Source organism: Monopterus albus, unplaced genomic scaffold (assembly GCF_001952655.1).
Source record: "Monopterus albus unplaced genomic scaffold, M_albus_1.0 scaffold7.1, whole genome shotgun sequence".
Classification (NCBI taxonomy): domain Eukaryota; kingdom Metazoa; phylum Chordata; class Actinopteri; order Synbranchiformes; family Synbranchidae; genus Monopterus; species Monopterus albus.
The window spans coordinates 828132-856066 of record NW_018127887.1 but is presented as its reverse complement, the minus strand read 5'-3'; the positions used below and the strand labels follow the sequence as shown (position 1 = coordinate 856066).

The 27935-nt window shown below is 38.9% G+C and overlaps 5 protein-coding genes across 8 annotated transcripts in view; 1 reads left to right on the top strand and 4 right to left on the bottom strand.

Annotated features, from left to right (window-relative positions):
- The window catches only part of parp16 (poly (ADP-ribose) polymerase family, member 16), a 5718-nt gene extending 2232 nt beyond the window's left edge, over positions 1-3486 (top strand). Inside the window, exons 2-7 of one of the 2 annotated variants that reach the window (XM_020623970.1) lie at positions 89-285; positions 639-776; positions 866-1072; positions 1279-1450; positions 1534-1678; positions 1956-3486. In XM_020623970.1, coding sequence (XP_020479626.1) covers positions 97-285; positions 639-776; positions 866-1072; positions 1279-1450; positions 1534-1678; positions 1956-2091 — 987 coding nt within the window. In that variant the 5' untranslated portion in view covers positions 89-96 and the 3' untranslated portion in view covers positions 2092-3486. The remainder of the gene's footprint in view (positions 1-88; positions 286-638; positions 777-865; positions 1073-1278; positions 1451-1533; positions 1679-1955) is intronic. The other variant, XM_020623962.1, reaches the window with a different exon arrangement.
- Positions 3487-4680: 1194 nt separating this feature from the next.
- Positions 4681-6680, bottom strand: LOC109972970 (cysteine-rich motor neuron 1 protein). The gene is made up of 4 exons (XM_020622237.1): positions 6353-6680; positions 5157-5244; positions 4874-5069; positions 4681-4766 (listed from the first exon to the last, which is right to left on the bottom strand). The coding sequence occupies exons 1-4, from the start codon at positions 6678-6680 to the stop codon at positions 4707-4709; spliced, it is 672 nt and encodes a 223-aa protein (XP_020477893.1). The 3' UTR covers positions 4681-4706.
- Positions 6681-7430: 750 nt separating this feature from the next.
- On the bottom strand, positions 7431-16103 carry ctdspl2a (CTD (carboxy-terminal domain, RNA polymerase II, polypeptide A) small phosphatase like 2a). Of its 3 annotated transcripts, none has more exons than XM_020621674.1 (13): positions 15919-16103; positions 14337-14548; positions 13766-13901; positions 13454-13600; positions 13047-13274; positions 12387-12480; positions 11381-11492; positions 11195-11281; positions 11041-11103; positions 10876-10955; positions 9360-9486; positions 9142-9237; positions 7431-8622 (listed from the first exon to the last, which is right to left on the bottom strand). In XM_020621674.1, exons 2-13 carry the CDS (start codon positions 14523-14525, stop codon positions 8557-8559), a joined length of 1425 nt encoding a protein of 474 aa, XP_020477330.1. In that variant the 5' UTR covers positions 14526-14548; positions 15919-16103; the 3' UTR covers positions 7431-8556. The 3 variants fall into 3 exon arrangements, with proteins under 3 accessions (XP_020477330.1, XP_020477339.1, XP_020477344.1); XM_020621683.1 differs by lacking the exon at positions 15919-16103 and adding an exon at positions 15675-15842; XM_020621688.1 differs by lacking the exon at positions 15919-16103 and adding an exon at positions 15428-15652.
- Positions 16104-17304: 1201 nt separating this feature from the next.
- Positions 17305-24671, bottom strand: sqor (sulfide quinone oxidoreductase). Its single transcript, XM_020621699.1, has 10 exons — positions 24450-24671; positions 21736-21940; positions 21411-21581; positions 21194-21247; positions 20896-21090; positions 20587-20796; positions 20167-20350; positions 19497-19564; positions 18548-18726; positions 17305-18455 (listed from the first exon to the last, which is right to left on the bottom strand). The coding sequence occupies exons 2-10, from the start codon at positions 21931-21933 to the stop codon at positions 18398-18400; spliced, it is 1317 nt and encodes a 438-aa protein (XP_020477355.1). The 5' UTR covers positions 21934-21940; positions 24450-24671; the 3' UTR covers positions 17305-18397.
- A 1115-nt stretch (positions 24672-25786) lies between these two features.
- Positions 25787-27935, bottom strand: part of LOC109972685 (sulfide:quinone oxidoreductase, mitochondrial-like) — a 6108-nt gene continuing 3959 nt past the window's right edge. The window contains exons 8-10 of the mRNA XM_020621707.1: positions 27763-27842; positions 27461-27639; positions 25787-27368 (exon numbers count right to left, since the gene is read on the bottom strand). Coding sequence (XP_020477363.1) covers positions 27311-27368; positions 27461-27639; positions 27763-27842 — 317 coding nt within the window. The 3' untranslated portion in view covers positions 25787-27310. The remainder of the gene's footprint in view (positions 27369-27460; positions 27640-27762; positions 27843-27935) is intronic.

Here is a 27935-nt window from a genome sequence, read left to right as displayed (position 1 = left end):
GTACCCACTGTATGTTGCCATGAGGTGTTTGCTGTCCTGTTAACACCTGACTTCTCACTTGCGTGTTATTTTGTCACTCCATCTACAGTGCTGGGAATGCAGCCACCACTCCCACCTGAGGCGGTCAGAGAGCTGGTGTGCTCCTGTCTGCACAGAGACCCAGTAGCAGCAGACCTTCGCCTCAGCCTGTTTGTTGCAGCTGCACAGAACTACAAGAGGGACTCTTTGCTTAGACCCTTCCCTCCTAGATACACATGTGGTGACGATAAGGACTTTGAAGAGCTGGTAAACGACATAGTGGCAGTCAAAAGATTTAGAATACTGTTTGTTGTAGCAGTTATGCTTGTATTTGGAGTGTTGCCATAGTTTTTGTTTTAGTAAGAATTCACCTGCACATTATTAGTACAGTGGAGACGTGATATACATACACTTGGTGGCAGTAATGTGCTGTCGATGGAAGTAGTGTGTCAGTAAAAAGATGAAGAACAAGACTGAAATGCTAAAATATAAGGTGTTCCTTTGTTAGTGTATATATGCTTTATATTACTCATAGATTTGCATCTTAGATTCTGTGGCTAGAGTCAGAAAAATACAGATACAAAATACAAATGTAAAACAGAGTTTAATTTGTTCTCTAGTTGGCAGATGTGAATTCTTTGCCTGGTGTGAGAGAACTGGTGAGACTACGACCTGGACAGGGAGATCATCATCTGTCTCTAACACACTGGATTCTCTCTTCAAAGAGCTTTGCTGTGAAGACGCTACAGAAAGATGAGGTACATCGCCACAGATAATCATTAATGAACAAACCAGGGTGTCATTAACCTCATGCAGTTTTGTTTACATCGTGTCACATCTCAACCAGTTTCCCAAACTTTGTGACTTGATGGAGCATGAAGGGATTTCTGCACCTGTGCCAGACTTCCTCTTTGAGCTGGAGTACAGTGATCAGATGAATGCCAGGTTTGAAAAGACAAGGGCAGACAGAAACGTCTTCTATGCATTCCATGGCAGCCGTCTGGAGAACTTTCACTCAATCATTCACAACGGTCTGCATTGTCACCTCAACAAGGTCAGTGCAGCTGTTGCAGTTTCATTTGTTCTGTAGCTGTAACTGGCTGGTTCATCATTGTCAAAAATGCTGAAATTGTGCAGGGAATGATGAATTTTCTACTGTATGCTGAAAGAACACATGCAAATCAGAGATGTCCAGTTATTTCTGACTGACATGGAAACTTAAATCAGTTTGATCTGCTGTCTTTTTTTTTCTACGTGCAGAACTCAGTGTTTGGAGAGGGGACCTACCTCACAAGTGACCTCAGCATGGCTGTCCTCTATAGTCCCCACAACAGCAGCTGGCGAGAAAGCCTCCTGGGCCCGCTGCTCAGCTGTATTGCCTTGTGTGAAGTCATTGATCACCCAGATGTCAAGTGCCAGGTCAAGAAAAAAGGTGTGCATCCTTTGTGACATGTTGCATTCACAGAATGTTAATCCTGTTTGTTTAAATGATTTGTACTTTTCACGGTCTTGCAGATTCTGAAATCACTGACCGTCGGCGCTCAAGGGCAAAGAACAGCGAAGGAGGGGATGTACCACAGAAATACTTTGTAGTCACCAACAATCAGCTTTTGCGAGTGAAGTACTTACTTGTTTACTCTCAGAGGAGGCATCTGTCCAGGTAAGAATCTCCTGTGTCATATGTGGCTTAGCAAGTCGCCTGTAGCAAAGGATGTAAAGACACAAAAAGTATGCATAAGCCACTTAATGCAAAAAATCTACAACTACATAAAAAGATTTTTGTGGCTCTAGGTGACTAGAAATACATGTTCATGTGTATGTACAGTATAATATTTTTCCTCAGTAAAAATGGAAATTATATGAAAAATCCCATATAAGTGTCCTCAGGTGCAGGTGTACTTTTGAAATGAGACTGTTTTTGTGTTTTCTTTCTTCAGACGTTCCCACAGCACCTCCTGGCTCTTCAAACACCACTTTGCCATCATGATGAGTCTCTACCTTCTGCTGCTCATATTCATTGGTGCCTTTAACTCCGCCACTTTTCTATCCTTTTGGAACAGACTATTCAGGTGACAAGACAACAGGACAGACGGCCCAGATGTGCCTTCCTGATCATAGACTGACTGGAGGCCTGAGCAAAGACAACATTTATGCATCTTTATACTGTTTTCTTTTTACAGTTCTTTTCTTTATTTGTACAAAATAGTGATGTTATTCCAAGACAAAAAAATCTTATCATATAGCGGCTAACAAGATCCTATTGTGTATTAATCTGTAATAAGACCGGTCTGCATTTTAAGAATGTCATGCAGTGTTTAATTTGTAATTTCTATGATTGAGTGAAGGTTGAGATTTGTAGATAAGCTCAGGAGCTGTGTAGTTTCAGTCCTTTTATTAATCAAAGTGAGGAAAAACTGCACATTCAAAAGTCAAAGAGCCCTTGTGACATGAGTTTTTTTGTTTGTTTTTGAGGTCTTAAACACAGGACACAAACTGACTATACTGACCCATTTTGCCTGATTGGCTGTTGAGCAGGCAAAAAATACACTGCTCCCCTTTAAGTGCTCACTTTCAGTGGTATTGCTGTTCTACTCAGGTGTTTGGAAATGAATGATTTGGGACTGTTCATGTCCTGATAAATGTAACTGCAGAAGATTTAATGAAGGAAAACTCATTAAGTCATTTTGGTTGTACTGACATTTAAAGTCATGGGTCATAGAAAGGCCACTGATAAACTCACTCTTAATTATTTCAGATGTACTTTTTATCTTTAAAGGACTTATGCTGTATATCCTCTTAAAAGTGAACAGGTTCTTTATCTGGTGAGGTTTTTTTTGACACTAATAAAATTTACATTTGATTTAAGTAGTTTCAAGGGTTTGAGTGCAGTTTGTTGTAAAGTTAATTTACAAAATATATTTTCCAAATGTAGTGTTTGACTTTAAATGATTGCTTTGCTAAAGATCTTTATAGCATCTCACATTATTCTGACATGCTGAGAATAATCAAATATCTGGAGTTGCTTCCCGTACACTTTAAAGGTCATTCTCTCTTTATAATCTCTTGTACTTCTCTGTTCCAGGGTTTGTGCTGTATTCAGACAATGACATGCTGCCTCTGACAGGGGCACATTTATTACAGCTGGACCGTAGACAGTCCTTTGTTATCCGTTGTTTTTATCAGTTAAAAAAAAATGAGAAGGATATATGGGATTGATAACGGAGGCGGTTTGCTTTGTTGACAAATCCTGTTGTTCTAATAGATAATATACATGATATGCTGATGTATATGTACACACAAATGTACAAAAGGAAGGAAATCTGGGTAGTTTTTGTAGTTGCATTGTAAAAGGACATTATTAACTGAAGTAGTTGCATTTGTGAAGCTTTTCCATGAAGTAAAACTTTCCTGGTTCATGTAAAGTGCATACAGCAGTTTACAATTTCTTTAAAGGCTGTCTAATCTTTGTATTTACAGTGATTGTATTTATTAATTTATTGTGCAATACGATACTATCAGGATGTTATTCCCTTCTGCAAGAAGCATTAACTGTTTGTCTAGAAACAATTCTCTTCAGTCTGATTAAACGGCAGATATTCGTTAGATATCGCTGTACCTCACTGATGCATTTGACTTGCAAGTTAAAAGAAGATGAAAGAAACACTGGCCTTTGTTTTAGTATAAAAAGTGACTCTGTCTTGCGAAATCATTTAGATAAACGGCTTCTGTTCTTCAGAAATGTCTCACATTTAAAAGACAGAACAAACTGCCCATTGTTGGCCCACACTTTATTCCCTTTCTGTACACGCTTCATTATTGCTGTCTCATAAACCGCCTGTTATTCAGTAACCATCCGCTGCCAGGGGGGCAGCGACGGCAGAGGAGACTCGAGCCACTTGTGTGAATCTGAAAAAACTCCTCAAATGGGAGCAATAGAGTGACAGATATGTTTCATTTACATTATTATATCCTACATTGTTATGACGTAATTTCTCTACTTCAAGATTTGTTTCATTAGCATTGGTTGTACTTATTCCAAGGCAGGTTTCCAAAGACTTTTTCATGCAAGCAATGTGGAAAGCATAGTGTTAATTATTGCTTCATTAATTATCATCTACTATTCACTACTTTTTTATGGAGCATTGTGGGTTTATTGGGTCCTGATACATGTAGTAATTTACAGTGGAAATTTCATAAAATTATAGCCAGTAGCTGTTCATTTCAAATGCAGTTGGAGTTTTTTAATCATCTAATTTATCTTCAGGTTTAGTGAAGAGAGAGAGAGAGATGTCAACATTATAGTTACAGAAGGGGTTACAGAAGTACTATATTGATGACATGAATCTTGATTAACTTCATTGTCCCAGAGGAGAATTTTGTCTTGCAGCCAGACAAAGCACGGGGCACACACAGGCTTAAACATCAGAAATACAAAATATTTAATAAAATAGAGTATGTAAAAATACATGCAACAAGCCATCACACAAACTCTGGAATAAATCCAGTCTAATGATCAGTGATTTGAACAACTATACACTACAGTAGAACATGGACTTCTGTCATGATTTAAAATACATTTCATTTCAGACAGGTTTATTCACATTTATGTTACATACAAATTGTGATTGTTGACAGTTGCCTGCCTTTTCCATTTTGCTCCCCTGGGTTTGTTTTCCTCTTGTGAGGAACTACTGGGGTGTGTTTTCACAGGCTGCGACCAAACACATGAAGTGCCCCTCAGGATTACTCTGCAGAACATTAGATTAATGGATGAAGCATTCAAAGTACAGCATAATGAAGAAATGGAGAATCTTTGTTGTTGCCATTAGCTTTCTGGTGCTTTTCTCCCCCTTACCTGCAAGTTGTTGTGGCATATAGGATTCTGAGTTGCTTTCAGGTGACTGTGCACACACTTCCCAAAGTGTTGTAGGCAGGAAAAATTTGAAGGGGCACAGATCTGAAGGCATGACGGGGGTTTCAGCAGCAGACAGCTTGAACAGGAGGTGTGCTGGCAGGAGCCTTGGCACACCTTTTTCTCCAGAGACACAAATCTACCAAGGAGGAAATTTAGATTTCTGTTAAAAATGCAAAGCAAAAGAAATAAAAGGGTTTACTCAATGAAGTTTTTTTTCAATCACCTGGCAGAGCAGATATGAGAGGGGTGGGCTTGGCAGTATTCATGTGTGCATTCTGGGTGACAGCTCTCTGGATCCGGCGATTCGATCACTGCACAAAAACACATGAGAAAAGAATAAGTGGGACTTAAAAGTCATGAAACTCAGCATTTAAAATTTTACATATACATATTTCCCGAGCACCAACAAAACATGAAAATCTCTAATCTTGTACTATGTCTGATACAGCATCAATAACAGCGATAACTATTTAGTATGAAGTGATAAGAGGTGTGATCACTGCTTCCCTGTTGGCAGAACCCTTTGAATCAGTAAGCCTTGAGCACACTATCAGTCCTAACAGCTCATAAACCAGTTTCATTACACTGGCAGTGGTCCCACTACAGGGACTTACTGTACGGTGGCGAAATGTAACAAAGTACCTTTATTCAAGTACAAGCGTAAGGTGAATTTGAGTATTTCCATTTTATGCTGCATAACATTTTTAATCCAGTAGGGAAATATTGTACTTTTTACACCATCACAGTTGTTCTGTTTGGTTTTGCATGGGTTTCAATATATTGTCACTTTTATCAGTGTTCTAAGAACTCAGCTTGTTACTCAGCCAGGTGCAGGCTAATTAACTCAACAGTTTTCACCTATGTGTAATGTTTAGACACTGTGAATATGACACTGACGAAGGCCTGATAGCTGAAAACACTGTCTCCTTGCAGAATATCTTTTAAAGAACTCGTAAAATAATATATTGACAGGAGAAATTCTGCTGCAGGATTAGTACTTTGATACTTTAAGTACATTTCTCTGTCAATACTTCTTTATTTGTTCCTCAGTTACAATTTGACAGGGTTTCTACTTGTAGTATTTTGATATTGTGCTATTTTTACTTAAAGGATTTGAATACTTCAGTAATAATAGTAATAATCAGGGTTCACAGCATTGTTTTGGTTTGACTGTATATTATTGACTTTTTGTGATGGAAAGTTCAGACAGTACTGCATCTTCTTTTAAACTGGTGATTAATATATCAGGAAATATGTCCCACTCTGATATACGCTTACAGTCAAAATGTTGAAACACTGTCCCATTGAATTGAATGGGGCAGTGTTTCAACATTAGACTGGTAGTGTGCATGAATCAGTGACATCAAATCACCCAGAGCACATTACCTGCTTGGCACTGAGGACAAATGATACTCTCACCTGCTTTACAGATCCCTTTGTGTTCTGCATCTGGTTTGTCAGCTGCTGTGTCCTCGTAAACACACACCAGTCCCTCATCACACTTTCCCAAATAGTCCCATGCTCCCCCACAGGTCTCTCCCTGTATTCTGGCACAAACAGGGCAGCAGCCGCAGATACCTGTAATGACGCCACCTTTACACTGGAGCTTCAGTGCCCGCCGGGAGGAGCAGTGTATCTGCCTGCAGGGAGGGCAGTGAAGGGCCTCGAGCTGTTGAACTGCTCTGGAGGCCACTTCCTGGGACCCTAACACCCCCAGCACAGTGCTCAATAAGAGGAGCTTCCACATCCTGGAATGACCTGATGGTTATCCTGAAGCGAGGCCACATGCACCTTTTATGCACATCAGCCCCTTTTAGTCTAAATGCTCAGTTAATCATCCTCCACATCTTATCTTCACACTATCAACAGTGTGATTTTGTTTTGGAAGATTTCTTCCTTCTGACCACTGTTAGATAAGTGATGAAGACTGGCCCCCTTTGTTTTTGGAGTCACATGACCTATGGAAGGGGCAATTCAGTGCACACCTACAATCAGTTAATGACCTATTTTTTGAAAGAACAAAAGGATTAAGACATCAGTGGGTTATCTGATCAAGACAGGACGCACGTTCTCTGAATAAAAACACCTGCAGATTGTACACATAATAAAAGATGGCCATTGTCACTGAATGTCAAGTTACTGGACATTTCCATATGCTTTTTTTTCATCTGGCTATATCACATTTTGTCAGCACTTCTCAGCAGTTTATATTGGCATGACATACAAAAAAATAAAAATCTTTTCTCAACTTCTTGCAGCACAATCCCACTTTTATTTTGTATATGTGCATCATCTCCTGACAGTTGAGACAAAATATTTCAAATAAAATTCAGCACATTTCAGTACCTTCTAAGGCCTTTTATTGAAGAAACTGAAATTAATGCTTTTTAGGACTTTTCAAGACCAGCAGATACGTGGTATTGATAATGGATGGATGGAATTTAAAAGTTCATAAATAGACAGCTATGTAATTATTACCAGGAAGCTCTGAGTCGTATAAAAATGTATTTATTTTCAAGGAAACCACTGAGTAACACTGAATACAATAGGAGCGATCATTCAATAGTCAATAAAACTTGTGAGTCCGACATCAAAGATCCCACACACAAGACGTCCTGGAAAACAAGATTTCGAAGCAAAGAAGTTGGCAATTTGCTGGTGCTACAATTTAATGTATTTCCCCCCCACATAACAAATCGAGGTGAGGTGGTACACACCTGTGTAGAAAAGTGACAAGATTTTTTTTTTTTTTTCCATCAACTTACAAAGGGCTGGATGTCAAAGTGCAAGATTAACCCCACCCCCTACCAACAAGGAGGATCAAAGTGTCGAAATCAGAAATTGACTCTCAAATACAAATCTCCAAAATTATTGTTCGGCCACTATGGCTTTGTATTCAGTTGAGAACCTATTCTAGTTTACATTACATAGCTTTAAAATATTATTTCAGAGATGATTTCCTCCCCAAGACATTTTTAAAACTGCACCTTATTACAGACAACTGCATGTAATGGAGTAAAGCATCACAGGAATAATGCAGGCATACAACAGAAAAGCAGCTTCTTTATCAACTTCAAACAAAACACACCAACATTTTCTTGGCTTATAAAAGCAACCAAATCAAAGAATACATACTAAAATCTGAAATGAAAATAAAAAGGACTTAAAAACCTCGAAGAAACAAAAAATTATGTACATATATTTACAACTAAATAGAGTGGATATTATACAGGTTTGACTGGCTGTTTGAGGTCAGGCTGAAGCTATCGAGGTCCATTTATTCCAACACTGCATGACATTCAGTTTTGTGAATCCAAAATGGTTCTTAAAAGACAACATACCTTCCAGGAGGCTTTCTTCAAAGTTGCACTAAAGAAGCAAGCAAAAAGTGAAGGACCCGCTGTGACAAGCAGGCCTGTTTGTTCTCAGTCTAGTTCAAGTGTGCGTGTATAAAAACATCTTTTTGATTCCAACGAAACTTTCTTTTTTTTGGCATGATTTAAAAAAACAATAATAATGGCATTGTTTTCTTTGTAAAGAGATGTCCATTGAATATATCCTTCTGGGAGTCAGTTTTTCCCAATGTCGATAACATCTTGAATTAAAAGGTGAACGTGAGATCATCAGTCTGGAGGGAGGAGGTCGTGCAAACGATACCGCTCTCGGATGTGCGGGCGGACATCTTCATTCTGTGACAGAGGGAGTGTGAACAAAAGGAGTAATTCACTAACTATGAGACCATCATGTCAGTGACCTGACGGAGTTATGGGCAAAGCCTGAAGGGGTAAAAAAAACAAGCTGCGTGGACTGTCCCAACAGTAACATATTACGACATTAGTTTTAGGAGGAAACTCCTGAACCATCACCTAAGGATGAGGATGTCTTAGGATCTCATTTCATTAAGAGGCTGTTTCATGAAGCGCCTATCAAGTGACTTATTTCAGTTGTTTTTGTACAAAAATAACTATGTTGTGCCAAATATAATTCATAAAGGTAACAATGTAATGTGTTAAAAATGAGCAGCAACTTTAAATATCTGACAGGATTCAGTGCTTTACAATAAGGAGACAGATTCGGATTCTGTCATAGCTGCTCAGCACTGACATTGTTCCTTTATATCAGCTATGGGATCTGCAAATCTTACAGGGGCTGTGTGTATGTGCATCCAGTCTTGAGACAAAATGTTGGCCAAAAGTCAAAATACATACCAGCTCCACAAGGTTCTCAAGGAAAGGAACCAGCTTTAGAAGCTCATTGTCGTTTCTATCCACAAACCAGCTCTCTATAGGTATTCCATTGGACAGCTAAAAAAAATAAATAAAACAAAAGAAAATCTCTGCTCTAGTATTACTGTGACACAGAAGCTTTGGTTTTAAAAATGCAAATGTTAGATGTTTTAAACACTGGTTTGCTTGGTGGTGTTTACCTGATAAGCAAAAGCTTGGGGTGAGTTGTCAATTATCACCGTCTTGGAAAGATCCCGTCCGAGAATGTTTAGGTCTTTAATATAATTTCCTTGAACACACACACAGTGCTCACGAAATAGCCTATGTCTGAAAAACACAGAATAAAAGAATACCTTGCAGTTAAAACAGGCAAGTTCATACAATATAACTGTTCCGCCCTGCGGAGCTGTTATGGTTTTCCAGCAGGACCCATTTCAGTGATGCACATTTTTCCCCCGACGGAGTTTGTTGTTGGTTTCAGTGGGACATGTTTAGTGATACACACCGCTAGTAAGTCTAGCATGAAAACAGTCACAGGTTGCCTCTCCTTTGGATCTACATTAAGTCTTTGTCTGCAAGTAGTATTACGGTTTATTTGAGAGGATTTAATTTACTTAATGTTGTGTTTGTTAGGTGTGTTTAATGACGTTTTGCCACGACGCAGCTTTACCGTTGTGTTAGTTAAAGTGAGGCAACATGGCGATGTAGTGTTAGTTACTGGTATTTATATAGATGAGAAGTTTAGTTCGTTGGTGCAACTGTGTTGTTACAGACAACTTTGAGTGATGTTTATTTCTGTTTTATTTTCAGTCTTACAAAGAAAAGGAAAGTGTAACAAAGTGATCGTAGAGAAATAAAGCTGAAGAACTGGAGAGAGTCCTCGACGGGAACTTTTCTACGCCCCTTCTTTCTTCATACTGATTGTTAGCTATCTGCTAAGCTGCATAAGCTATAACATGCTGTGAGGCAGAATAATAACTAACAAACAAAAACCGATGGACCAATAATGCAACCCCAATGATGATGGTAACGAACCTTAGAGATTTACAAACAGATACTGGCAGGAAGAGGAGACCTTCCCAACTACTACATGCAAATATTCAAGCAGCCTCCACAAGCAATAATCAGTGAGGTGACCAGTAAATGTCTTTTCTTTAACAGCAAGGCAGGTTCATCCTCTCACTTGTTCATTTCTCCAAAGGAAGAGGAGGTTAATACTATGACTAACCAGATTATTTTACATGCTGCATTTCTGAGGTGTGAAGGATAAGATCAGAAAACAGGGGTGTGTATAGAGGATATAAGGGGCATCAATGCATAACTGTTGCTGGCTACAGTGACAAACTTGATTAAATTGAAAACTAGCAATAGCACTATGGTAGCACAATGCTGTAGAGACATTTCAACATTTATCTGCAAGATCATTTAAAAGGTTGGAGGAAAAAAACCAGAACAGCTAGAGTTTTCTTTGTCCTGTTGAGCAGCTTCCTAAGTTTACCTTTGACTGCCTCCCAAGGCTGGGTGTAGAATAAAGCTAGTCAACTTTCCTGGTTGGCATGAATGACAGTTTCCATTGCTTCAATGTACTTTCACATCCTGCTAAATCTATACGAAGCTTTCAATTTTATTCTCATCACAATAGCTAACTCAGGCACAGTCATTCAGAGCACAAAATCATTTAGTACACGAGCTGCTTCCGAGTGCGAGTCTACTGACCTGACCAACTTTTTTCTCGGATCCAGGATGTTGAGCAACTTGTCAGCATAGACTTTCTTTGAAGCCGTGAAGAGAATAATCTGAAATTGTATTGGAATCAGTACAGTAAATGAATAATGTGCTGACTGAGATTTGGAGCCTCTTGGTAACGACAAGACGCCTCACCTCATACAGTTGACACATGCGCTCAAGAAACTCGCGGAAAAAGGGCCTCAACCGAACATACACCTTCAGGTTCAAACACAGAAAGGAAAGGAAATGTAATGACAGCAATATTAAATTGAGATCTGATTAGAGAATGGCATTTCACAGCTAGTACCTGGTATATTACATCTTGAAAGAGCACAGGGAATGTCAGAGCTGCATCTTCTAGTTCATTTAAACTACAGTGAACCAGAGTTTCATCCTGACAGCAGAAAGAGAGAAAAAACTCTATATGAAAAAATTATTACAGTTAATTTACACATAATATGAGATACAGTACAAGAAACCTTTCATTACTTACCAGATCCAAGACAAGAGAAAACTCTGGTGTACTGCGTGTTTTCAAAGGTAATGCTGGTTTGCGTGTTAACTGCTCTTCAGTCAGCGGAGGCACATGCTTTATGAAGAAGTACCTTGAAGCAGCAGAACCATAAAAAGACCCTTTATTTAGCAAAACTAACAAGCATGTCCCAAAAAAGAGCAACACTTCCAGACAAAGAAAGATGGTGTTGGTCACCTGGCTCATTTGTGAACAGCAAGGACACTTAATCTACACATCTGTTAACCACTTCAATAAACAAAAATCATTAATTCAGTTTCAATACAACAGCAGTTTGACAAGATCCAGAGAACTGATATTATGTTCATACACAAGTCAATCAACTGGACTGCAAAAACAGACTTAGTCATTATATTCTGAGGTGTTCCTAATATTCTGACCCTTTCATCTAAGTAGCTAGGGAGTACAAAAAATAGAGAGACACCTCAGAATATAATACAGTCCAGTAAAACACCACCTTTAACTATGGCCTCAATAATAAACCTATAACTGAATGTATACATTTATGACAATTTCACCAAAGACCAAAACATTTTGAGTTTCATAAACACAGATGTTAAGGTGTACGTGTTGCAATGAAATGCATACAATTGTACAGGTGTACCTAATCAAGTGGTCGGTGAGTGTACAGTAGTGTTTTACACATGGTGTCATCACAGAGTATCATACGCAGGCTGAAAGTTATGTTTTTGCTGCCATCTAGTGGTTGAAAGACACACTACACCAGGCTGTGCTCACACACCAACATACTCCACAATGTCACCTTGAATGCGTGGCATCACATAACACTTCTGATAACCAACAATTCGGTGTTAGTGCAGAGTTGAAATAATAAACCAGAGATCAGAGTAATAATAATTATTCTCACAAGTTTCCATTTACAGCTCAATGATTTTTTTGATTATTTGCCATAAATAATTTGTTATGATTGTTACAATCTGCTTAAAAATAATTTCAATCTACTTACGGATCAAAAACTTCCCAGTCCTCATCATATGAGGTTTCTGCAGGAACTGAGGGTAGTGCATGTGGATAGCTGCCATCTGGCATACAACCTGGGGCTGAAGAAGAGAGACATTGAAAAGGAGTTGAAACGTTAAGTTCTTGAGCAACAGAGGTGTCACGCCGCCACATGTAGATGAACATGTCCCACTAGCATCTGTAAATCAGTCTCTCATTCAGCATCTCACTGGCCTCTCTCAAAAATCGAAACATGTTCTAAATCAGCCTGAACAGTGTTGTGTTATACTGACAGGTGTTTCTATTATTTTGTCCATATCAGTGAGGCTAGGCTAAAAAACAGAAACACTGTATAATGCAGTACAGTTCAACAGCACCACAAACTACATTTTCCAAAATGATCATTAAGTTGAATCAACACATCTCTGAAACAGCTTCAACAGTAGTGAACATCTTCACCTTCATGGAGGAAGACTGTTTGTTTTAGCTAGGTGTACCTAAAAAACTGGAAACTCACTGTAAATAATCAGCTGTTATTTGACTCGGGTCTAAACTACTGAAACTGGCACAAAAAAGCTCAACTAACATCTTAGAGTATATTATGATGGTGCCCATATTACACTACCCCAAATTACAAGTATGAGTCTTAATGTGAGAGTAGTCATACCAGTTAATGGGGGCATGTCCGTTTCAGTGACAATCTCCCCTTCTTCTATGGTGGTATCAGCGGTAATCTGAAGCCTGTGTGGCAAAATCAGGGCAGTGTGACAGGGAGTGATGCCCTCTCTGGATGTGAGCGTGCTGCTCGGCATTTCTTCTGCCTGCTCAATATCCAGCTGTTTTATGATTTCCTCTGCCTCCACTGCCTGGCCAGGAGAGTCGGACCCAGGAGTGGCTGAACACAAAAGACGAGAGCAGTCAATACAGTTTGGTCACTAGGAAACTTTTAGTCACACACTGTATCACAAAGGATCTTCCTAAATCTATTTATGAAGTACATTTTAAATGCTCTAATTTAAAAAAAATCTAAACTATTTTTGAGATATCAAATGTAGAAGGATTTTAGTGGTTTACCAGTTTTAGTTGCTGGTGAGAAAAAGTTAAAGACTGGAGAGAAGATGGTTCCAAGCAGGGTAGTGCGTGGTGGGCTGCTCGCTGCCTCAATGGGGGCGTCATACTTACCATTTGGTTTCATTGGTTTACTATTGCAGGTCATTGTATCTAACAACGACAACAAAAAGCTTGTTAATAACAACCCTAACAACAAAACATCTATAGTTTTTCTGTAGATCTTTATATGGTTCCTTTTTGTAACAACTGTGTTACTTGTAAAAAAGGCATACGATCTGTTGTGCTGCACTTCCTTCTGGGTAGTAGTAGTAGTACCTTTATTCAGACTTTTGCGGCAAACTCTAGAGATTGACTTGTTGGAAAGGCCTCTAGTCCGTGGTGTTGAAGTAATTAGATCACCATCAGAGCTACAATCAATACGGCTCCTCTTGGCTGGGATATCTTGCTCCACCTGAAAAAAATAAAACATGGTAGGAACAACCTACAAATTGGTAACACAATAATTTGTAGTGGATTTTTACTCTTTCAATCTGAATTTTCAAAGTTGTAATAACATAAAACATATTATGGTGGCATACTTTCATAACAGTAATTAAAACATGGTACAGCTGACTCAATCCTTGTCTAAAATGACATATGATTCTTATTATAACTATCATTCTCAAAAGCTGCCAGAATTAGAATCAGAGATGTTCACAAAAATTTATAAGAAGGCCAGCAGGAAACGACAACAGGTATGTTGAGATGTTATCAATACATAATGCAGCCGAGGCCCTGTTTTTTTCTGAAAAACGTGTGTACTCCTACTGTGAATTACTGTTACAGCAGCTAAAACAAAACTGTAAAAAAAAAAAAAAAGCAGCTGTGAATCCTGATGTAAGCCCACCTTGACAGCATTTCCACGTATGAATTTCTTTATAGTGGAGAACAGGCCTGTTTCATTCTTCTGCATTTTGCCTCGACCTCTCACCGGTGATGGTTCCACTTTGCAATGTTTCCGCTTGGACTGAGATGGGTGGGTACGACGCCCTACGTTTGGCTGCTGAGGAGCTTTACGCACTCTCAGCCTCATCATGCCACAGCGTCACATAGAAAAATCTGACAGGGAAAAGTATAAAACATTACTTACTTCCAAATCTGACCAGACATTAATATAGGTTTGGGTTGTGACAGTATTTGGGAGCATCTTACCTTATTAAATTTAAAATGCACTGTCTTTTTTATCATGTAATTCACATACAAATAGTTTTTAATGGATAAAATAGGTTTTTCTTTGCAATAATATATTATTGATAACTTACAAATCAATCTGACTTGTCAGAGTTCACACAAGGCCTCCAGCATAAGCACAGAAATCGTTTAAGCAATTTTAACATATTATTATATCACGTTGTCGTCTTAATAGTTGCAACTTTTCAGCTTCGGCTCCTACTTTTCTTGACCTTTAATCTGGTGTAATACTCCTTTAAATGCCGACAAGATCACATGAGAGGGATAAACAATGCACTTGATGACAGGCCACTCACGACAGCGAGTAATTACTATAACCTTAGTCTGAATACAAGGATAAACAAATCAGTTAAGATCAACTCATGTCTCCTCTCTGGTTGTCACAGTCATTTAACAAGATGATAAACAAAGTTAAGAGCACACGTCCTTATAAAAACCACATCTATGTCAGGCAGATCGTCAGCCAGGTGGGCGGTGTACATGATAAACATTAGCAGTGAGCCTTTAAATGTTCTAACTCAGCTGGTGTTTGGGACAGACACTTCTGTTTCTGTATGTACATTTAGTCAAGTATGTAGCAGTTTCATAAATTAACTGTCAGTGATTTAACGTTAGCTCTGACAACATTACAGCACCGCTGACTATCGTTATGTAACGATAACATCAGGCAGGCTGTACAACACCAACGACGTCAGCTATCGCTAACGTTAGCCAACTGCTGGTATTTAGCACCAAATTACAACTCACAGCCACTGCCGGTTTGTCACAGGTGGTAGGAAAGGGCCAAGATTTTATATGGTTACGGCCGGCACATTCATATCAAATATATGTAAGCGGCTGAAATTAATCTTAACATGAACCAGATGCTGCCAGTGGTTTCCGTGGCTAACGTTACCACCAGTGGCTACAGTTAGCTTTTAGGCTAACAAAACCCCACTGGCAGCAAAAGGAAAGCCTTGACATGATTCTTTTTAGCTCCCGCAGCACATCTTACATGTGTCCCCGTCAACACATCCACGTTCAATGTTAACACTATGCGCCAATACCACTGTAAAATTAAGATACATAAAAGCCACATACACTGTGGCTAACGCGTCATTTTGTTCGCTTCCATAACTATTTTCAGCCATTAGACTACGCCCCCTTCGCTGGCTAACATTAGCCGCTAGCTAACAGCAATCAGGCTATCAGGGGGACAAACCTTTTCAGTTTAAATGTTAACGTTGTCCGTGACTTACCGATGATCTAAGAAGCTCTTCAAAATCTGCCGCAGACGTTGTCAGCCCTGGGCCGCGACCGTGGCGGCCACCGATAGAGGTCAAGCCGTTGTTGTTGCAGCCAGCTGTGTCTGTCGCTCGGTAGCCAGTCACAGATCAACCATGTCTACGGACGCCATTTCCCGCCTCATCACAAACACAACGTTGGTGCTGCGCAGGAGAATGCGGCACACACGTAAAGGAACCAACGTGGCGGAGAACGAAGTCAACAGAAAAATTACTATGGTGCGTGGGCGCTCTCGCCCTGCTGGTGTTGTTGTGTGACTACAAGAAAGCTATAGTGAATATGCAAAGTAGTGCACATATTGATCACAGCAGTTGTGTGCAAGATGCTTTTTTCTTGTTACATTTTGAAAGACAAGACTGTTGTTTGGCATCTTTATTTGGCAGCCTTTGTCTAGGCCAAGGCATTTTACAGGCAACTTTTGGATTAATCACTTACAGATTTACGATGACAGGCACTTTGATCATTATCAATGTTGTTAGAAAATCAAACAGAATACAAACAAGCAAAAGCAGATGGTGTGACAGAAATAACAAGTTTCTTTCTGCTGTAAAAAACCCAAGGCTGACATAAGCTATCTGCTGTCATGGCACAGAAACTGCATGAAACTATAGGGAAAGGCCAGCTGTAATGTTAGGTGAAAGAACTGTAGTATGGGTGAATGGTGTATCATCTCTGTAAAGCGCTTTGGCCAGTGTAACACACTGTGGAAATGCGCTATATAAATACAGTCCATTTACCATGAAAATTGAAATGGAGTATGCATTTATGATTCTTCATAAACATTTTTTTTACTTCAAGAAGTGTACACAAAGATTCATGAGTAATAAAACTGACAGTTTAATCAACAACTTGTTTTGAGTTTAGCACTAACAGAAAAAATAATCACAATGTACAAAGCACTATTTCTGACACTGATGTTTAAAAGTAAGGAAAAAAGCACTTGTGGTAGTTTGCATGTTAATGGTCAAGCTTTCCCCAAGACAGCAGTTCTTACTAAATGTTTGGTAGCACACACAACGGTTAACTTAGCACTGTGAAAAAGGTACTACTGCAGATCAGACACTTAAAACTGGAAACAGACTGAAGACTATTAATTCTTAAGATGACAAGAAACTACAAGGTAATACCAGACTTTCACCAAAGGCTAAACCTAAGCCACATGGAATGTCTACTCTACAGTAGAGGTTCCCACAATCATTTCAGACCATGTAGCACTATGTACCAAAATTATACCACTTCCCACTACTGTTCAGGCCCTGCACCAAGATGAATGAATTTTTTTTTCATAGCCTCAAAAAGTCTAAACAACACCAATATAAGGCTACTTTTTCAAAAAATAAAAAAAATAAAAAAAATTATTAACCAGACCACAAACAAAAACTGCTCCATTACACAGATGTTGCACTTGCAGTTGGCTCTGACTGTCGCTGTCATTTCCCTTCTGTCTGAATTGTAGGGGTGTGACGACATGATATTAAAACATGACTATTTTTATCATCAAGATGAAAAGTGTTCTCGCGATATCAGTAGCAAAAACAGAACAGGAGCAGCAGCCAGCATGATGTGAGTGTGAGGGTGAAATTAGCACAGAAGATGCCCCCACTACTTTTTTTATGTTCAATTTGTGGAAACGAGTTCAGTTAGTAGGTCACACACAGCTTCAGTTACAAATTAGAAGCTCATAAATAGTTCATGCACAGTTAAAAGGTCTGAAGAGGCACATGTGGTATCATAGAGGAGAGAAGCCAGTCAGTTGAGTTTGTGGCAAAACCTTTTACAGCATATTGTCTTTTACTACATATGATAATTCATACTCTGAAAGTAGAAGTGACATTCACTCCAAGATGACTAGTTAAAACATTTCAAAATGCACCTGCATTGTTTTGTATTTTGTGGCTTTCAGTCAAATAAAAGAAAATTTCAAGTCATATATTTCATCATTGAAGATTTCTTAAAAATAGTGTTAAAAGTGTATTGTTGCGCCTCCAATTGTTCATAAAAATATTAAATGCCATTTTTTTGTTTCTAAGTTAAGGACTTGGACCAGTGCAGTGGTTAGGCCTTTGAGCAAGAGTCTGGAGTACCACCAGGTGGAACCTCAGTCATACAAGTGCTACAGTCTGGGAATCACTGGCCTCTGAAAGTACACTAGTACACCTAGGGTTGTAAATTATTGAGGAATGGGATTATTATACAAAACCTCTGCTCCAATAAAACTCTCAATGCTGGTTCGATAATGGGCACCAGGGTGTTAAATAATGATCACAACTTCACCCAACCTGATGATTAATCATGATGACAGTGCTCTAAGTATTACCACACTTTGGCATGTGTGTGTCCACCATTTTAGGGATTACGATTGATGACTTTCTTGTGCTATTTTTCCTTTTAATTTTAAAACTGACTCTTAGCATTCAAGCTGATATCGAGGTTTCACTTCATCCCAAGATGAAATAGTTTCCTGTATGGTCCTGGCCCACCCCACAGGCCCCTGTCGTAAGAGAAATAAAGAAATACACAATAAATGTTGCAGAGTAAGTCATCATTACTACCAACTATTAACATGTTGTTACTTAGCTCTACCTGAGAAGCCCATGCCAGTAGAGTTGGGGCATTATATCAGCTTTCATGTGGTACATTATTCTGCTTTCTTTGGCTTGGTTGATAGGGAACGTTTCCAGTGGTTCTGCATTGTAGTCATACTCTGCTAGAATCACAGTGCTGTAGCTTGTAACCAGTGGACATGAGGTGTAGCCATCGTACTGTAAACAAGGAGAATACAAATGATGCATTTGCACATTTTTCAGAGGTATTTCAAAAAGAGCAGTAAAACACTGTTCAAAGTCAAAAAGCTGAATCACAGTTGATGTTTATTTGTCTAATACCTTCTTATCTGGCTTCTCATTTTTTAGGATTTTGCTGATGGTTCTGTGCAAGACGGCAGACTGTGCAGCTAAAATGAGAAAACAAATGTTAAGCTCTTCTTATGCTTCAGTATGTTACCACCTCCATATGGCTATAATATTAATTATGCACCTGATAGAGAAACTGTTGGATGTGTGAATAATTGACATTCTTAGTAGGTAACACTAGTGGGGCAAGTAATGTAAATGTCCTGTTCTCTGGTGGAGCCAGGAAAAAGTTTGTTCAGTCTCTGTAATGACAGTCTCTCCTAAAAGGCATTCACTGGCTGCACTCGTTTGTAGACAGAGGAATTAGCAGAAGTAACTATGTGAAGCATTTTAAAAAGAGCTTGAGAATCCAGCTGAGTCCTGTCTGCTGTCTCCTGTCTCACTTTAGCACACCTCCTCAGTCACTGTGTACAGTGGGTGAGAATTACAAAAATTATTGGTAGCAGTCTCCATCAATGCCAAGGTCAGACTGGTGTAGCCATTTGACAAACGCTTGCCAAATGAAGCATAGTGACACCTTTATCTTATTCAGGGTTACAGGAGGCTGGAGCATATGGAGCAGTAAAACACTGTTCAAAGTCAAAAAGCTGAATCACAGTTGATGTTTATTTGTCTAATACCTTCTTATCTGGCTTCTCATTTTTTAGGATTTTGCTGATGGTTCTGTGCAAGACGGCAGACTGTGCAGCTAAAAATTAGAAAGCAAATGTTAAATGTTTAGGTAACTTTGGCTGCGCTCCTCATTGACTCCTGGCTGGGGACACTGCTGCTGCACAGTGGTCCCCCACCCCACTGAGGCAACTCATACTCCACAACAACAGAGTCTGAGAAGTGAATGCAAATATCATGATGAATCTATGAAATAAAATAAAACTAATTTGACCTATATCAGTTATAAAGCACCATGAAAATGTTAGTTGTATTTAAGTCAATTTGTCATTGTTTTTCATTCATTAATATTGACATGCATCATATTTTCACTCTGGCGGCGGCGGCCAATCAGATTCTGGGTTGTCCAGTGCCCCCGTTGACTCCTTCTATGTACTAACTGAGGTAAAGGTGGAACTTGTCAGATACTACCGAGAAATTATAAGGGTGTGGTGTATCCTTTTATAGCTTTGTGGAATTTTGTTATTGTGTAATACACTTTATGAAGACAGTGACTTTCATATTTGGAGAACAACAGTAAGTTAATCAGAGATCAAATTGAATGGATGGTATGAGGAAATGGAGTGTTTTCCAGGATTGTGTTGATGCAACTTTGAGCCAAATGACACAATATTCACTCACCAACAGCAGCAGCAGTTTTGGCTGTGGGCAGATTGGTACAGTCTCCAATCCCAAAAACATTTGGATACCTCTTATGTTGGAGGGTCTCTTTGTCGACATCCAACCAACCAGCCTCATCCGCCAGTGCACTGCCTTTAATCACCAAAGTGGGCCCCATTGGTGGTGTGACATGAAGCATTTCATACTAATAAAGAGGAGATTAATTAAAGAGTCGTTGTTGTTAGCATACATTTAGGTGTAAAGGAAAACAACAATGTACAAATGTACTGAGTTGTTCATATTATAGGTACAGGCAAAAAAAATACAAACTACACTACCAGTCACACTCTTTGAACTGGAAAGTGTGTTTAAACCTTTGACCGGTAGTAGAAATCATTATTCCAGGATTTATAGAGAAATAAAATTACAAAGCACAGTTACCTCAATCACTTTGGTTTCACCTGGTTTGTCAAGATTTTCAAACACAGCTTCCTTCTTGTCTGCCCGAACTTCAATCAGGTTTTGCCTCAGATTCACTTGTAAGTCACGGCGTTTAACAATGTCCCACAGTGAGTCAGCATATTTCTTGATCCCAAAGAGCACAGGTAGCGATGTGTTGTATATGACCTTGGCCTGTGCCCTTCTCCCTGTCTTTAACAGAAATATAAACATGTCTTCACTATATATGGGAAACCACACTTAATTTATCAAAATGAACCACATTATTATTACACCCCAAACTTGAAGTACCTTTCTGAGAAAGGCATCTGATAGGTACATTATCTTTTGTGGCGCTCCAGCACATTTCACAGGAGTGTTTGGGAAAGTGAACACAGCGTTGCCCTCCTTGAAGTTCTGCAGCGCTTTCCATGTTTTCTCCACAGTTTCGAATGAATAGTTTGACCCAATCTTTGGATGCTCAAACCCTTCTGGCAGTCCTTTAATCTACATACAAGAAGAATATAAGTTGTATGGGGTGTAACAGAATTCATATACCAAAGGGCCAAAGTATACCAGGTAGAGTTAAATGAGCAAAGCACTACTTCACCTTCTCATAATGGAGTTGTAAACCAAGAGCCACAATCAGATACTCATAGGAGATCTGTAACATGAAGTAAATTTTACATAGGGCTCGATGCACATCGATCATGCTGCTAGAAATGCTCAGCTCTGCATGCAAATTACTACACAATGCCAAGCTAGATAACACCCTAGTTTTATAAGTTTACAAGGTGTCAGATAACTGTTTGTTGAAGCAAACATACTTGAGACCCATCATCTGTGTAGACAGTATTCTTGTCTGGGTTTACTTCCTGAACTTTAGATTTCACCCACTTCACTCCAGATGGTATAACACTTGCAGTGGGACGGCTTGACAAGGCTACAGACTTTGCACCAGCGCCAACCAAGGTCCATAGTGGCTGATAGTAGTGCACCTGAAAGAATTGAAACATTATGTTTCTGACAAACTGAAAACATTTTCAACATTTGAATCAATGAAAGCCACATTGATCTGTAGTTTGTATTGTGTCCTAGTGATGCACAACTAGATGTGTGGTTTATAATCATCATGATCTACTGGATCCTTGCCTCACTGGGCTCCACAACAGCCACATTCTCAGCTCCCATTAACCTCTTCATTCGTGCACTCATTGTAATACCTCCACTTCCTCCTCCGAGCACAAGCATTTTGTAATGCTGTTTGGCAGAGGCATGGCTGCTCGTGTGAAGCTTAGAGACAGCAATGCACAAGGGGTGGTACTGCCTCAGGTGATGTAAAGCAGCCATTCTAGATCTGAACAGTAAGGACAAATCACTGAGATTAGCTACAAATCATTTTTATTAAACTAGCTGTCATAACAGTCAAATAACTTCTTTAAGGTGACTTTTCTTAACAGTTCTTTGTTAAAATTCACTTTAAGAACTGTTCTAACTTGACCAAGAGATACACTTTTAAGTCTATTCCCTGGATCACACCCATAAAGCTGTAGCACATATAGGCAGTGGGCCAATTGGAGAATTTAGTAGTCGTAGGTAGGTAGAATTTGTGTATTCAGGTGATCCCCATCGAGGGAGGACCAAATTGTTTGCTAGTAACTCCTACAGTTTTCAACAAATGAAAGGAAATGTTGCCACTCGTACTTCTTGCACACGGCTTTGTGTGGGAGTCCAATATTTGTGACGTATTTCATTCAATAGCGTGCTTGGAAAAATACAGGCGTAAATAGCAGAGTACAAAATTTCAGCACACATATTTTCAAAAGCTGTCTTAAATAATAACTGACTGTAAAATTACATATTCCCTAAATCTTCGGGCTTCCACATAAACAGCTAGGGAAGAAAAGACACGTTAACATTCTCCCTACTTCGTTATTCAGCTTGATAAAACACAAGGTTTTATTATACTGCCAGAGCACAGTACTGCAACGCCAATGAGAGAGCAGCTTCAGACATCAGTTGCAAGTTAACCCACCGAAGGTAACTGATATATCATTTGCCCTATTGTTAATGTGTATTTGTTGTTTGACAGTAATGCCATTGTTGTCTTTTTTTATATAAATATTTGCAAGGTGTAACAGATGGGAAAGGTTTGCATAAAGTAAATTCATGAAAACCCTTTGTGAAGAAGACCTGCGTTTCATCATTACTCCACCTGACATCACAATAAGAACCTAAAATTATAGATTTTTATTTTTCTTCACAATAGCTCCCTGAAAATGTTCAACAGTAAAAAGCCTAAGCGGCCTTGGTGATTTGTGAATGTCTCAGTATTCTTAAATGTAAACATCTTTTCGGTTAGCTTTTCATAAAACAAACAGACATGTTGAACTGCGCCACAGTCTCACACAACTGGAAGGACAGTTCAGTTCTCAGATCAGTGGTGAGTCCCTGACATGGCTACTTGATGTGATCTTGTTTTTGTGACAAAAAAAAAAATCACTGAATTCATGCTCTTTAACCTCCCTGTTAACACTACAGTCTTCTGCCTCAATTCTGGTTTCAAGATGTCCTTGACCTGTAGAGACAGCATAAAGTGGAGATCTGCTGATAAGATACTCTCAAATCTGTGTTTTAATCACTACAAAATCTCATGGATCCAGACAACAAGGCTTAAATTATTTATTCCCAGCTCCAAAATGGCACATCGTTAGCTTTATTGTTTTACAATACACTGATTAGCCATAACATTACGACCACTGACAGGTGTAGTGAATAACACTGATTATCTCATTACAATTGCACCTGTCAGTCTGGGACATATTAGGGGGCAAATGAACATTCAGGTAAAACAACTAGTCCTTGTACAGGAACATTACCGGACATGCAGTAACCTCAGGCCCTGTATTTTTCGCCACATCCTCTGGTCACACATTCCACTTTTAAAATGGCACCACGGATGTCAGGCAAGCTCACATGAACGCGCAACTGCCCGGAGATTATGGCCACTCAAGGAAATCCTTGAACTATGACGTAATACTTAATTTTGTTAGAATAAAAGTTTGCAAGACATGTATAAACTGAGTTGCTTCTGCATAATGTGCAACATAACCTGTTGTCTTGTCTTGTCTTATCTCATCTTATCTTAGCCGTGAAACAGATAGTATTTCCACTGTTAATCTGTCAGCTGCTATTTTAAGCGATGGAAACGAGAGCAGTTTAATAAATTGTCCAGCAGGTGGCAGTATGCAATGCACTGTCGAAAACAGGGCGCCGTTACTGCATACTATGGAGTTGTTGAAGCAGGATCTTATTGTGAAGGACGCAAGTACGGAAACGAACGTATTTTTAGCATTAATGTTGATTTGATCAAGCAGGGATGAGCTATAGACATTGATAAATGAAGGCAATGCAATAAAACACGGTCAAAACCAGGCACGTCTGCTGTTTACAGCAAAGAGATAAGAGCTCAGTAAAAGAATACTATCAGCTCCTGGCTACATCACTGGCGTCAGCGCTCTTTTGTCGTCTCTAGTTAAAATTAACCTAACAAAAATGACTAGTATGGTGCATGGATAGAAGGGTAAGAAAGTAGAATTTACTTTCATACAGTTATATTAATTGAAAATATTACACGATCACTTATATTTGTAGTGAAAGTTAAGTTTTATCTGAATGTTAGCTAAAACACGTCTCTGAGACGTGCTAAGCTAATCCGAGGTGAACTGTTGCTGCAGCTTGCTTCGTAGTAAACTCTCTATTCCTCCATAACAATCATTCATGTAACCACACGGACAGACCTGACAATATGATAGTCAGGTACTGTTTAGTGCTGTAACTTCTAAAAACACTTGTAAGATACATACCTCGGGCAGCACTGCTGTCAAACCTCCGTTCTGCTGACAAAATCCAAAAATGACCCAGGATAATGGACCCTGACGTCCACTCTTGCACCCTGTTCCCAGCTAAACTTATTGTCGCCACCCGTCGAAGGACTGACGGACGGAGGTGGTGTCAAAGTCAAGTTGTAAACACTGGGACGTTCGTCCCACCTCCCCACGTTGTTGGGCCAATCAGAAGCGAGCATCGTTAACCGACAGTTTAAAGCACTGACATGAATTAGTGTATATAGCTAAAACACAGTCAGTGATCTGAATTACTTAATAGCATGGCTAATTATTACCTCATTAGCTTCACAAGAAAGCATTTACTTACTAAAGGTTTCCATATCGGTTGTGTGGTACACGAATAGCAGCTTGCCCCTTAAGTGATAATATTAATCTGCGACATTAAAATTACTATGGTGCGTGGGCGCTCTCGCCCTGCTGGTGTTGTTGTGTGACTACAAGAAAGCTATAGTGAATATGTAAACTAGTGCACATATTGATCACAGCAGTTGTGTGCAAGATGCTTTTTTCTTGTTACATTTTGAAAGACAAGACTGTTGTTTGGCATCTTTATTTGGCAGCCTTTGTCTAGGCCAAGGCATTTTACAGGCAACTTTTGGATTAATCACTTACAGATTTACGATGACAGGCACTTTGATCATTATCAATGTTGTTAGAAAATCAAACAGAATACAAACAAGCAAAAGCAGATGGTGTGACAGAAATAACAAGTTTCTTTCTGCTGTAAAAAACCCAAGGCTGACATAAGCTATCTGCTGTCATGGCACAGAAACTGCATGAAACTATAGGGAAAGGCCAGCTGTAATGTTAGGTGAAAGAACTGTAGAGATAACAGAACAGAATATGCAAAAACATTTGTTTCCTAAAGGTTTCCACATCGGTTGTGCACTACACAAATTGTCCCTTAGGTGATGATATTAATCTGGGACCTTAAGAATGTAAACAACACTACACAAATCACAGCAGAACAAAGTCATATGTAGAATTAAATTTTGTTGTAGTAAGATTGGATGAAAAAAAAAACTTTTAAGTCCATGAAAATTGAAATGGAGTATGCATTTATGATTCTTCATAAACATTTTTTTTACTTCAAGAAGTGTACACAAAGATTCATGAGTAATAAAACATTTGTTTCCTAAAGGTTTCCACATCGGTTGTGCACTACACAAATTGTCCCTTAGGTGATGATATTAATCTGGGACCTTAAGAATGTAAACAACACTACACAAATCACAGCAGAACAAAGTCATATGTAGAATTAAATTTTGTTGTAGTAAGATTGGATGAAATAAAAAACTTTTAAGTTCATGAAAATTGAAATGGAGTATGCATTTATGATTCTTCATAAACATGTTTTTACTTCAAGAAGTGTACACAAAGATTCATGAGTAATAAAACTGACAGTTTAATCAACAACTTGTTTGAGTTTAGCACTAACAGAAAAAATAATCACAATGTACAAAGCACTATTTCTGACACTGATGTTTAAAAGTAAGGAAAAAAGCACTTGTGGTAGTTTGCATGTTAATGGTCAAGCTTTCCCCAAGACAGCAGTTCTTACTAAATGTTTGGTAGCACACACAACTGTTATTTCAGACCATGTAGCACTATGTACCAAATTATACCACTTCCCATTGCAGATACCAAAAAAAATAAAAATAAAAAAAGCCAACATGAGGCTAATTTAAAAAAAAAGTATTAATCAAAGCACAAACAAAAATCACTCCGGTAAAACAGCTGTTGCACTTGCAGCTGGCTCTGACTGTCGCTGTCATTTACCTTCTGTCTGTGAACTGCTACCATGGGAGAATAGGAATAGCCCCGAGAGTTCTATATACAACCATGAAAAGCAAGCAGGCTAAGAAACCAAACAAAGTGACATAATCTGTCCCTATATCAGTCTGTTTATCGATCTCCTCTGCTCTGCTTCAGTAATATGGACAGTGCAGCATCGACACGCACCCGCTACACACAACACAGCACTGAATGAACTGAGTAGGCATACATCTCAGTCGTAACATCACATCACCCCATGTGGGTACACACATGCATATTTTATTTCTAAAATATTCAAATGATTACCAAGTAATATTTACATGACAGTTTCTTTATCAGAATACAACTAGAAAATATAGGAAATATGTACACAAAATAACACTAAATACTGACTTTGGTCTGTAGAAGCCATTTTGTTCTGACAATTTTGTGTTTTTAATATTGTGTACATATTTCCTGTATTATCTGGTTATATCTTAATTAAAGACTGAGAAATAAACTACCATTACAGCCTTAATAAAACACCAAAACCTAATGGTGGCCTAAGACCTTTGCACAGTGCTGTATATGTAAAAGCCTAAATGCTATCTGTAATAAAATTAAATGGCTTTTTTTCCTTTGGTTTTAAGTTAAGGACTTGGACCAGTTACAGTGCAGTTGTTAGGCCTTTTAGCAAGGCCCTGGAGTACCACCAGGTGGAGACTCAGTCGTTCAGGTGCCACAGGGAATCACTGCTCTAGAGAGCAGTAAATTTCACAAGGGCTTGGATAACTTCAACTTGGCATAAGGCTTTAGTGAAACCTACTGGTCTCTGAAAGTACACTGGTACACCTAGGGTAGTAAATTATTGAATAAGGATATTATACAAAACAATCTCTGCTCCAATAAAAATTTCATTGATGGTTGCATAATGGGCGCCAGGGTGTTACATTCAATGCTCCACCAAAACAACCAAAACACAGACTTATAGGCACACATATGAGAGATAATTCTGTGTTGTAAGTTTAAAACTGACTCTTAGCATTCAAGCTGATATCGAGGTTTCACTTCATCCCAAGATGAAATAGTTTCCTGTATGGTCCTGGCCCACCCCACAGGCCCCTGTCATAAGAGAAATAAAGAAATACACAATAAATGTTGCAGAGTAAGTCATCATTACTACCAACTATTAACATGTTGTTACTTAGCTCTACCTGAGAAGCCCATGCCAGTAGAGTTGGGGCATTACATCAGCTTTCATGTGGTACATTATTCTGCTTTCTTTGGCTTGGTTGATAGGGAACGTTTCCAGTGGTTCTCCATTGTAGTCAAATTCTGCTAGAATCACAGTGCTGTAGCTTGTAACCAGTGGACATGAGGTGTAGCCATCGTACTGTAAACAAGGAGAATACAAATGATGCATTTGCACATTTTTCAGAGGTATTTCAAAAAGAGCAGTAAAACACTGTTCAAAGTCAAAAAGCTGAATCACAGTTGATGTTTATTTGCCACATACCTTCTTATCTGGCTTCTCATTTTTTAGGATTTTGCTGATGGTTCTGTGCAAGACGGCAGACTGTGCAGCTAAAATGAGAAAACAAATGTTAAGCTCTTCTTATGCTTCAGTATGTTACCACCTCCATATGGCTATAATATTAATTATGCACCTGATAGAGAAACTGTTGGATG